The sequence below is a fragment of the Dysidea avara genome, chromosome 3 (genome assembly GCF_963678975.1).
Source record: "Dysidea avara chromosome 3, odDysAvar1.4, whole genome shotgun sequence".
NCBI lineage: Eukaryota > Metazoa > Porifera > Demospongiae > Dictyoceratida > Dysideidae > Dysidea > Dysidea avara.
The window spans coordinates 16,577,830-16,591,099 of record NC_089274.1 but is presented as its reverse complement, the minus strand read 5'-3'; the positions used below and the strand labels follow the sequence as shown (position 1 = coordinate 16,591,099).

The following is a 13,270-nucleotide window of genomic DNA, read 5'->3' as shown; positions in this document are numbered from 1 at the left end:
AGATAGAGAACCAGAGGCTACAGCACATGCGCATGAAGATAATGGCATTTCATTTTAAGGCAATATGGCGCAAGGGGGCAACAAACCAGGCCCCAGATGCTTTATCTAGGAGCCCAGTTAGCATTCCCACCCCAGAAGAGTCATTAGCTGAGGGCAGTGACCAAGATCTTTCAGCGGCGGAGATCAGAAGTGTTCACCAGAATGAGATGGAGAGCATTCGTTTGCAAGAATTGCGCAAACAAGCCAGAGAAGACAATTGTTATCAACAGTTGAAACAGTATATTATGAAAGGCTTTCCAGACCACCGACACATGCTACCAGAAGAGACCAAGCTATTTTGGCAAGTCCGCCAACATCTCTCAGTAGAGGAGTAACTGATATTGTATGGATGTAGACTGGTTATACCACGTTCCCTGAGGAGACAGGTGTTGTTACAGCTTCATGAGAGTCACCAGGGATCTACGCGGACAAAACAAAGAGCACACTTAACTGTGTACTGGCCAGGCGTAGACCATGATATAGACCAAATAATACTAGCTTGTAAACAATGTCAGGACCACCTCCCATCACAGTCAAAGGAGCCAATTATATTCAAGCCCAAACCGCTACAGCCATTTCAAGAGATTGTAGCGGATTTTTGCTACCATGCAGGGAAATACTATCTCGTGGTAGTAGACAGCCACACGGATTGGCCCACAATAATCCCCATGGGAAGGGACATCACAGTCAGCCACATGGTTGCTGGACTCACTGAACTGTTTAGTAGGACTGCCGTTCCAGATGTGTTGTGGTCAGATAATGGCCCACAGTTTACTGCTAAAGAATTTAAAGCATTCGTCCAACAGTGGGGATTCCATCATCAAACATCCACTCCATACTATCCCCAAAGCAATGGTAAGGCAGAGACAGCAGTTAAGTCAATGAAGAAAATCATTAAGACAGCATGGAATGGCAGATTTCTTGACACAAACAAACTATGCAGAGCTCTCCTACAGTACAGGAATACCCCTTCCAGGAAAGATGGGCTGTCACCAGCCCAGAAATTATATGGACACCCTATTCAGGATATCCTACTAGCAAATAGTAGATCCTTTGCCCCAGAATGGCAGCACAGCACAGCTGAGGCAACAGACCATGCAAACACCACATTAGAAAATAACAGACAGTACTACAATTCATCAGCACACCCTCTTCCAGAAATTAAAGTTGGTACCAATGTGGCAGTTCAGGACCCTCGGACGAAATGGTGGGATACCTATGGAATAGTTACAGCTATAGGCCACCAGCGTCAATACTACATTAAGACACAAAAGGGAGGTACTTTAATTAGAAACAGAAGGTTTATACGCCATAGAGTTTCAGATTCAGTTCCATACTTACGGGTCCCAGAGTCACCGAAAGCAGCAGACCGTATGCCACAGCCAGGACCGCCCACAGGGGGGGGGGGCAACTGGGGCATTTTGCCCCAGGCCCCAGCCTGAAAGGAGCCCCAGGAGGCCCCATGAAGGGCCCCCTGAATACCTGTTTAAAAGATTGATATACTCTAATAGAACAGTCAGATCTAAATACTCTAATAGAGCAGTCACAGTATTCTTCAGAGGAGCAGTATAGCAGGCTTATAGATAAGGAGATATGGTTGGTGATGGGTAGTTATTGTCATTGTCAGCAGGTTGTGACCTTTTTTTTTTTTTTTTTGGTCTTCAACTTACAGCTTGGATGAAGGGCCCCACTTTAACTCTTTGCCTTGGGCCCCTTAATTTCTCTGGGCGGCCCTGGCCACAGCCACAATGTCGCCAGTCTCAGAGGATAAAGAAGTCAACTCAACGCCTCATTGAGGACCCAACTTGGCCATGAAATGTTTAACTGACAACTGGTAGCGTATATATGCACTCACTTTATTACTGTACATTTTTTTTGTAGAACTATATAATGTTGTACACTTGATGTAAGAGGACTTTTGTAAGCTTTTTGCATTACCTGCCCCCCAAAAAGCTTGGAGGGGGAGGTGTAGGAATATATTCATGAGTGGTTGTATACGCATGCATGTGTGTTGGTACTGAGCTTTATTAAGAATATGAACACGCCGTCGTCAGTATGCTCCTACAGTTCTCGCACGTGATAAGAATTGGTATCTGCAACAATATAATGGCTGATTTCGATACTTCATGAAAACAACAGTATCAGCCCAATATCAATACTGATACTAGAATCGGTGCAGCCCTAATTGTGTTATAACACACACACACACACACTGTGTCAAACACATTGTGTCATGATTGACACAGTCACATCATAACTGTAGTGAAAATACATCACACATGTCAACAAATTACACATGATACATTATAACACATATTGTGTCACACGTACATGTCAGATTATACAAGCCAGATAGCAGGTTTTTATTGTGAGGACTTTAATCTTGAGTTTGGAGCACTTCGCAATATTAAAATTTGTGACATATCTCATCATGTAGTATTTTGTTTGTTGCAAGGTTTTTTAATGCCCGTAGACTGTTGTGATGGAACATTCGCCAACAAACCAGAACGTTTGTCTATAGTGGGGGTGAGTAATACCAAGGTTCCCTAAGTGATAGGATACTTGGGGGGCACAGTCTCTCTGAATTTGACAAAACTCTTGAAAGTTCTGTGGGTGTGGGTTCTATCCAAGGACATTGTCTTTGTTGCAGAACATATCCAGAGCTGTGTGGCAGATGCTGAGTCCAGAACTTGAACTGACTGGAGTCTTCACCACAAGATATTTCAATCAGCAATGGGGCCTATTAGAGGTGGACCTATTTGCATCCTGTCCATCCAATCAGCTGCCACAATTCTTCAGCTGGAAACCAGACCAATTGGCGAAAACAACATATGCCTTCAGCCAACAATGGGGACCATTGAAAGAATATGTGAATCCTTCATGGTGCTTAGCAGAGTTCTCTTGTTTGACTACCCAAGGCAACATCCATATAATCACAACATGTTTCAGTGGCCATCCCACAGAATTCCATCCCTACCACAGATGGCCGTGTGGCTCATAGAAGTTTGGAAGCACAAACCTTTCAAACAATGAGCTATGTTTTTGCAGTAAACTATTGCAATCCTGATATTTCCACTTCAAGAAATCGTTGGGCTGATGTACTGAATAGTACTGTGATTCTATTTTTCAGGATCTGATGTACTCCACTCACAGGCATTTCAAGTCAGCAATCTCATGATAAAGTGGAAGATGTGGAGGTAGATAAGCAGCCTTTAGTAGCCATGCAGCCTCTAGTAGCCATGCAGACTCCCCTTTCATGCAAGACCACCATTCCCTAAATACACAGGTACCTGGAATGTACAGGTGGCGCTTGGTACAATGGGTGACTCTGCTATATCATTACTAAAGAATTCAAACTTAGACCATTTTGCTCTGCTGATTTGGCATCTCTACACTTAAAAAATCACCAATAGGTATAGTACTTTTCCTTCTACTCTGGCCAAGCACTCAAGACAAGGCCTTCTACTTTTCCTTCTACTCTGACTGATTTTTCCAGTTTCCCAGACAAGAAACAATTTTGCCCAGTGTGGTTAAAGAGGCCCAAGCATTGACATTTCTATGTTTACAACACATTCCACACAAAGGTGTTTCATCCTCAGTCGCTGCTGACTCTGGGACTGGTGACATATTGAAAACAGTACAGAGTGAAAATTCTGGCCGTTCCAGCTGTGGTACCTCAAATGGCCAAGCTGTGTTATCCCGAAGGAGCAGTGAGACTTAGTCATATAGTGTTTGTAAAATATTATGTTTGCCATTGTAGTTTTGTATGAGTTGGAATATTATTCTGCATTTTACACTACAAGTCCTGACTCTCTGTGTTCATAGACTTCCCTATCGGAATATTACAAATATGCTATAATGTAATAGTACTATACTCAACTCCACCTTCCAGAACAGTAGACTGGTTGTGAGCTACGAAAGCACTACTGATATGCTAGACTGAGCCTTCTGAAATATGATTTCTAAATAGTTCAGACTACTTGGGATTTTATGAAGGTGAAGTCAAGCATATCCGCACAAAAACAGCCAAGCTGTGAAAAAAGGTGCGGCCTTAATTAAAATACCTGGGTGAAAAAAAGTTGTGAAATCAAAGGTGGCAGCCAACAAATGGCTACAATGATGTAAATAAATTTAAGGCCACACCAGATTGGCTGTTTTTGTGTGGATATCACTTCTTTTTGCAATTGCATGTTTCAACCTTGATACTTCCTTTCAGAGTTGGGGGTAATGCGTTACAAATGTAACGTGTTACATAATAATATTACTTTTACAGTAACAAGTAATATAATGCGTTACATGACAAAGTAGCAAGTAATATGTAATGGATATTACATCCGGAAATTGTAACGAATGTAACACGTTACTTCTTTTTAAGGCGCATTGTATCCAGGCACGTGATTGATTGCATTTTGGGCCCAGACAAGACTGGAAATAGCATTATAGGCATGGACAAAGAATGATAGTGTATGGGGAGTGCCCTTGAGGCCAAGATACAACAACAAAGTATATATTTGTGGCTGAATTACAGCAGAGAAACACGTGTCTCGCTTGTGTCATTTGTAGTTGTAGGCTGGTAACTTGTAGGCTGGTAACTTGTATTTAGAAGGTTGGACTTACTTTATAGTTTGTAACGAACAAATGTAGTATGTAATATTATTACTAGTTACAGCCCTCAGAGTAGCGAGTAATATGTAACTCATTACTTTTTTCAGTAAGTAATATGTAACTGTAGCACGCTACATCGCATAAAAGTAACGAGTAATATGTAACTAGTTACATTTTAGTGCAACGGCCCTAACTCTGCTTCCTTTTAACTATTAACCTTTACTGCAGGAATCATCGAAGACTACAAAGAACAGCTGAAATAAGACAAATCTTAAAGGTGCGTATATCTCAATGATCACTGGGCAGATTCGACTCAAATTAGGAATGGGAGATGCCCTACCCTGAGGAAGCTTCCAAGCAGAAATGGTTAATTATACTGTTCAAGCACTATGGAGCTACAGATACATGAAAATGGCATTTCTGGTTCCATAAAACAAGTATGTCGCCTGCCCACCCACTGCACTTGGCCGCACAACACACTTGACATAGGCTATTTTCATAATTTTGTAGTACTCTAATGGAGCACACATTGTTTCTCAATACAATGCATACGGAATGCTCTAGAATTTCCACTGATAGATCTACAAGTTATTATTCTAGCGTACTAAACCAGAACCTTCATTTATAAGGTAGAAATTATAAAGCAGAAATTAAGTGAGGTGAACAACTGACAGCAGTGGTAAAGGGCTTGGGTATATGGGTGTGGAGGTCCCTGATTCGAGACCTGGAGAATTGTTTCTGACTTTTACTTCTCAGTAACTGTTCTATTAGAGTATCTCAATCACGCTTCTTTCACATGTTTGGTTTTGCTTTATATCTCCTTAGCTAATACTTTCAGTGCATTCAAACCACAAAAGGTTGCACTACAATAGTAACTTCAGGTTCAGACCGATTTTCAAGTTATTCCGTCAAACGGATCACCCTGTAGGCGAGACAACAAATTACTTTCAAAATCGTGCATAATTCTGTTGCTCTTAGTTTGGTCTGTACAAAAAGTGGGATGTAAATGTGCTGCGTTATGTTCTTACTGCCCTCCAAATTTAAAGTCAATCAACTAAAGTACGCGTGAGATATTGCAATTTTTCTAAAGTGTGGAAAAGAAAATTTATGTCAGAAGATTAAGAAGAAAAATACGAAGTAAATAAGACAAACTTTGAAAGGTGCATATCTCAGTGATGGCTGGGCAGATTTAACTCAAATTCAGAATAGGAGGTGCCCTACCCTGAGGGAGTTTCCACAGCAAGCCGGTTAATTTCTGTTCAGGCACTATTGAGCTACGAATGCATGAAACAGCATTTTCTTGGTTCCTATAAATTACACACTTGTTTGTCGCATGCCCACACTAGCTGTACTTGGCTGCACGACACTCAATTGTCCCTCTCATGCACTTGGCTTGCTAGCAAAAGGCCAAAGGTGTGAAAGTGGGGCAATTTTTATACAGATGCCTTGCACATGCACGGCAGTACATGTGTTCCGTACACTAATATTTTAATAACTAACTATGGTATTACTCAAATGCAGCATTGTCTCGCAAGAGTGCGAGTGATTGAAAAACTCTCTAATTAAAGGGTGTGGCACCCATTTTGCTCACAAGTATTCATCCCAAATGAAACAGGATGAATACTCGTGCACGCCCTTTAATTAATGTTTTTTTTTTTAAATCTCTTACACTCTTGAAAGACTATGTTGCATTTGAGCGGTATGTACCATAGCTGTAACTCTAGGCCTAACATCATAAATATGCTCAAATTCACCTTCTTCATGTAATCCCTTCTTCATGCACGCAATCACTGTGTGATGTGATCAAGCTATTTTGAAAGTATATCACAATTCAAAATGTCCCTAATATACACAACATTGTTGTATTGCCAACATATTCAACGTCTTGCTCAGTTTCATTATCAACACAGCAACTACATATCATGGTATGTAAACCATATACTTGTGGATTTTCACACACATGAATGTGTTAGATATGCTAAGGGCCTTTGATCTCATAAAAACACCATCACTGTTGATTCTCAACTTGTTAAATCTGAATGCTTCAATATTGTGTTTGTTTGCCAACAAATGCTTGTGTATGGTATTATGTTAGAAATTCAAATTAATCTACAGTACCTAATTCTATGTATAATAATGCAATTCTACTACTGAAAGTTTAATAATTCTTTGACTCAACAAAACAGTTTTCCCAGGTACTACTGAAACAACTTTTGATCATTGCCTTCACATAATGCAATATTTTCCCTAATAAGAATCATATGTTACATCTGAGTACTTCTATATTAAATTTACAATTACACTGACTAAGTCCTTATGCTTTGCAGTGGCGTAACTAAACCCGGGCCTACCTGGGCCTAGGCCCGGGTGTCAGCAAATTATTAGATTGAAAACAGACATTTTGTATAGCTACCGTGATGCCAAGATAGGTTTGGCCAACTGTCACGGACCGTGGGCAATATATCAAAAATTTGAACAAAACAGTGAAGAAGACTTACTGGTCTTAGGTCGAGTATCTCTTAGTGAGCAATAGTGGACCATTGGTCGATTTGATCGAGGCACAAACTACCACGCCCCTTAAATTTAAATTTCACGTGCATAAATTAGACTGTGGTGCTTAGACCATGTAAACAATGTTGAGCACGTGTCCTAGCACATGGTAACAGTTGTGCTAAATGGCCAGCTTCTTCAGTGCTATTCTCTTCAACGCTTCAATGCAACAGTTAACAAAAAGATCGTCCATGCTTGAGATAACAAGTAACGAAAATATTAGTTACTCACACTAATTATTGTTCTATTTTTAGATTAGCTTACTCACGTGATAATGCATTTAAATAAAGGCGGTTGACCTGCAACTGAGGCTTGAGATAACAGTGATAAACTGCACTACGAGGCAATGGATTGTTGAGAGAGTCGGTCTGCTATATATTAAAGTAGAGGGGATTACTTGGAGATAAGGAGTCAAACGAATCTAGAGTCTGAGTGGTAATTCACTAAATTCAGTGGACGAAATCAGTGTGGCCAGGAGTGTCTAACCTAAATAGTATAAAGCATTATACTATACTGCCAGTGATGTATATCTCTACTTGATCATGGACGAATATGTTGGAGTATAGTTGAGACACGTGAGATGAGGCTGTGGTTACATTATACTTACTTACATGGATAGTAATTTGTAATAAAGCAGCTATAAGTTAGCTAATACTACACCGTATGTTGGCTAGCCCATCATTAGGCCATTAGCCTTTTTGTACAATCATGACATTAAGTGTTCTGTGGGGGTGTGTCACCCCATCATGTTTGGGTTAGCTATGCCATTGATTGCACTAGGCCCTGGTGTCGGTCTGGTTCTAGTTACGCCACTGATGCTTTGTGTTACTATACCACACTAACACTGCTGTGATACATAAAAAAAGAGACGCCCTCAAATTAGCAACACCTCCTTTTGGACTAGTGACTTGGTCATACTATAAATCTGGAATTGTTTGGTAAACAGTCCATGTGTTTTAAACCATTTCTTAATAAATTCACCTAACCACTCACTTTCAATGAAACCACTATAAAAGACTTACAATTTTTCCCAGCTTGTGACATTGCAAACATTGTTCACAAACCCATTACTCATATAACAGGTGTCCCAGTTTTACTGGGTTGATGTAGCTGTGAAAACAGCAGCTGAGAAAACAGCAGCTGATTTTCCCTTGCTTTGACTTCTATGTGTAAACAGATGTACATGAGTACATGTGTAGTGAGTATGTGCATATGAACATGCCTACAAAGTATTCAAGTGATTCATCAGTTTGTAAAGTTCTTTTTCTAAAATTTTGCATTGTAGCTGAAGTTGAAAGATATTGCAGATGACAATGTTCATAATTTACCACCATTATGTATGTAAATGTACATGTATACGTACCATCACAATCAGTTCCATTCCAGAAGTTACTACAGACACAGGTGAAGTTTGAGTTTCCCTCCCTGTTCATCCCACAGTCAGCGGCACAATTACCACCATCATTATAACTACAACACTCACTAGCTGATGAACCATAACACTGGTTGAGTCCAGTACATGAACTGTCACAAGCTGTACATAAAGGCAAACACAAAAGCAATATAACACAGTCAATAACCAAGTAGTAACATAATCATACTTCCTACATGTCATTTTCATACTGTTCTTCATAATGTGCATGAATGTAAAATATTTTTAATGTGGCTTATGCCCCAAAACATGAGTATGGTGTTTAAGCTGCTGGAAATACACGTGCATAACATTAAACAAGGGACCAATGAGCACCTACAGTATTTTTGATGCCTGAAAAACAAAACAGTATTGTTTGAGAGACTAATTAAAGCTCCTTAATCCATCACCTAATCAGCTAGAAGTCCTGCATACACTAACTAGCAATGTCATTGATTATTGGCAAATTCTAAAATGAATTTACTCTGTATAGTATATAAAAGGTTATTGAGTTACAGTAGGCTGTTATAGTCTCTGAATAATAGTTATGGTCCGTTATAGTCTCTATGTATAGTAGGCACTTCCTTCAGTAAAATTATTCATGCTACCTGCCAAGAAAACTCTGCATCTAGCTGACCTGAGACAGCTAAATTTCTGGTAAATGGAGTTGTTAAACATTAAAATCTCTAGGGATATGAGAAAAGAAAATCTGTAATTGCTTGTTGATAATTGGTCATTGTGTTGGGCTAATAATTAGTACAATTCATTACCCAGAGACAAAAGGCTACGTATACTCTATTAAGTCATTCAAAGTGCAAGAAGTTCATGACATAAGATTGCTAACATACAAGTTACCACTACCTCCTTGACGAGGCCACCTTGTTATAGTGGCCATGTCAGGCATGTGCGTTCCAAACATAGCTAAGGTGTAATTACTGTATTATTGCAGTTTCTCTGTAACAGAGATTTGTAAAAATTGTCATAATTCTATGTGGCCTAATCACAATGACCTCTTGCTGTCCAGCACATTAAAATAATGCTAAATTTCACTGCAATAAAGTAATAATTTATACTTACGAGAGCAATGATGATCATTAACACTTTGATCTAAACAACTGGAACAGTTCATCCTGGTATTGTTGTCTCTTAGTGCAGTAGTGTTCCGCCCAACACGTGACCACATTGTTGGAGAAGCACAGTTTAGATTATAGCGAGCCTCACTTGTTGTATTAGGATCATTTGCCTTTATGAACAACACTGACAGAGACATTGTTGCATAACGACCAACAGTCTGGCTACTGGACAAACAATTGTAATAAACTGCTTCTATAGAGAGGTCACCAGTGGTTTCAGATGCTTCAGCAGCTTGTACTATATCTAGCAGATTAAGATCTTCAACAGCACACTGCTGAACACTGACCCCAACCAGTGCGGCTAGTATCCAGAATGGTAGCCACAGCTTCATCTTTGCTACATGTATTACATTACATGTATGTAATGCAGTGCCTAATTTCATGCTCTGGTGTTTTGTGCATTCTAACAACTGAGTACATGACACACACAAAAATGATCATAAGAACTACATGCATGATATGTACACTTAATTCCCTAGTTAAATTGCTTGACGCCAGTGTTAAGGATATATTTAGAACTTTCACCATCTATTTCTTTTACAGATAGAGAAGAAAGCTTTAACCTCAGCCACTAAAGTAAAATCATACTTTCTGCCACAAATATTTTTTTGTGATATGTCAAAACACAGTATATGTATAACATACTTGACTTGATATCCTACCACATCACTTACAAGGGATAGTCACACTTCTACACTGCTATTGGTATACTTGCAACTGGGATTTAGATTTTAATCATTAAAAGATTGCTTTGATCACTTGATTTCATCCATAAAAGAACCTTGATTCTTGATCATCAAACCTTAAAAGTTTACTAAATTCTCATGCTGCTATTAGCTTTCAAAGGTGCTTGATTGCTATTTTTGTGGAAGTCATGATTGCTTGATTGCAACAAAACCCTTGATCAATTGATCGAATTTTAATCCAGGTTTAGTCTCACGGTGCCCGACCCTAAAAGGGGGGCCTGGTGAAACTGTGTATAAAAAAATTGAGCTCTGGGATGTTTATTGGATGACGTTCACATGCTACGTAAGTGCAATGTTTACGGTGATTTAACCAGATCCGCTTATAGACACACCAACTTGATAGCACTACTTTATTTGTGCAACATTAAAATGAACCCAACAGAAATGGTGAGTTTGTATGCCCATTTGTACTATGATTTTAAGCGGTAAAATCACTGGATGTAATTACCATGAGCTGCAAGTCTTTTGAAATATATGAATTACAAAATCAATTCGAAATAGAGTGATCTGATTGGAGCTGCCAACATTCCGGCAGTGCCAAACTTTTTGTACACAATTTCACCAGACCCTCTTTTTAGGGTTGGGCATTGCGAGACTAATCCAGGTTGTAAGTGTTTTAACAGACAGCATAAAAGTGACTACCCCTTGACTTACAAAATGAACTCTACCATGTGCATACTAAGAGTTCATGAACCCAGGGTCATTGAAGTGTCAAGCAACACATCTGGTCTGGATTCTAATAGATGTAGTCAAATGGCTTTTATCAAGTGGCTGCCATACTAGTTTACAATGTAGCGGGCAAATTAGCAACAGCTGCCAACCACATCACTACGTAGCTAGCTAGAGACAATACCAAAATAAATGAATACCCACTATATATTTGATCGTGTTAAAAGAACAGTCCGGCGCTTTGATCTAGCACTGAATCGTGGTACGTACGTACGTTTGGGAATATCACTAACACAATAGACGACTGGCTACTAAGCTATAGCTACAGTATAACTACGAGGATAACACGTTAACCACAATATGTTTCTTACAACAACAAACCGGCAAAGTCAGCACCAGAGTCAGCACCTCGGTTTATACGTAGAGTAAACAGGTAAACCTATGGCTATGGTATCCGTAAACTATCGATTATTTTTGTAAAATATACATTACGTCATGTCTCTAGCAAAAGAAATTTCGTGATCTCAAGCATTCCAATGTGAGATCACCGCAAAATTAAAGCATAGGCCACCCTTGTCAGCTAGTCCAGTGCGCCATAACTCAAGAATGGAGCGTACAAAACACAAGAAGTGGTTCCCTCTGACAATAAGGCGCGCGCCCGAAATCAGTTTACGTGGTTTATGATAGTATGATTTAGCACTGAAACACTGCTATAGAGAGTGATTATTTTGTTATAAAATAATAGTACTAGCAAGAGTAAAAAATAAAAGAGAGTGTCTAACTCCAGTATGGGCCATCATAGTCTCGCGTGGCCAGATCGCTTTTTTTCCTTTTTTGAGTGATAGTCGGCGGAAAAAAAGCTGTCTGGCCATGCGAGACTAAGGTCAAAAATGAAAGCCACAAGTCCACAGGTTTCCCTTGAATTTACAGGAAGGGTGTTAATATGCTTTGGTTTGACTTTCAAGGGGCTGCTCAAAGACACCACCTCCTAACATGTTAACTCACTCAATCAGCACTTCATAACATGAGCGTGAATTTACTTTATATCCAGAAAGACTTGTAGTTGTCATTTTTGATGGCCCATACTGGAGTTAGACACTCTCTCTTTTATTATTTTATACTCTTGCTACTACTAGTGTATAGCTAGACTGAAGCTACAATTACCATGTTCTAGAGTGGTCCTCTTTAAAAGTCTAGACTGATCCACCCCTACTAGTAACTATTCTGAAAAAATCTCCAAAAATCAGTAGCTATGCCTATGCCTAGCTGTGAACTAAGTCATTCCAGAGTAGAAGGAAATGTTTGCCACTGGATGTGTGAAATCTTACTATACTACATTCATTTTCCTATGTTGTGCCCCATGCTGCATATCATGCAGATTCGTAATTGCCACTTCTAGAGACTGGTATTGAATAATGAGCTTTCTCAATGTGTATCACTTACTATTATTCAACAAGTTGCTTTGCCTTCTGCATGTTAGCTTTTAAAATTGCTACTAACTGCTATAGAGATGGATAAGGTCACTTATTGTTAATTTTATGCTTCAGATCTCCCGCTCACATTGCTATGTCTCACTGCCTAAATTAGGTCATTATTATGAGTTTTCACCATTATTGCATCATCTCAATGTTTATTGATTATATACTAAACAATTAGCTAGAAAGGCATAGAGAAAGGAAGGCTGGATGGGCTGAAGGCCAACATCAAAGTCAGGAGAGAAGGGATTAATAATCCATTTCACTTCTAACTTAATAGATTGAGAAACTCTAATAGGGCATTCAGCTAACTCTATAATAAAACAGTCAGGTGCATGTAACATAATGAGCCACCCACTGAAGATCAGAAAGTTAACCTAAACCAATGCATGCAGGTGGGCCACCCACCTATATACATTATAGTTTAGATTAACTTCCTGATCTGAAACATAAAATTAACAATAAGTGGCTTAATAAATATATAAATATTATTCGATCAAAGTGTTACCAAATACAATCTCAGTGGGCTAATTTTCTGTGGGGGCATGCCCCCAGACTCCCTAGTTAGAGCATGTTTTACATACATCCTGAGTGTGCTTCACACACTTGTTGAGAGATTTCCACTAAGAATAACCAAGATCT

At 39.3% G+C, this 13,270-nt stretch overlaps 1 protein-coding gene across 6 annotated transcripts in view; it reads right to left on the bottom strand.

Moving 5' to 3' along the window:
• Positions 1-11,619, bottom strand: part of LOC136249726 (fibropellin-1-like) — a 37,876-nt gene extending 26,257 nt beyond the window's left edge. Inside the window, exons 1-4 of one of the 6 annotated variants that reach the window (XM_066041827.1) lie at positions 11,535-11,619; positions 11,358-11,486; positions 9,683-10,075; positions 8,558-8,728 (exon numbers count right to left, since the gene is read on the bottom strand). In XM_066041827.1, the coding sequence (XP_065897899.1) occupies positions 8,558-8,728; positions 9,683-10,070 (559 nt within the window). In that variant the 5' untranslated portion in view covers positions 10,071-10,075; positions 11,358-11,486; positions 11,535-11,619. The other 5 variants (XM_066041828.1, XM_066041825.1, XM_066041830.1 and 2 more) reach the window with 5 other exon arrangements.
• Between the last annotated feature and the right edge of the window lie 1,651 nt (positions 11,620-13,270).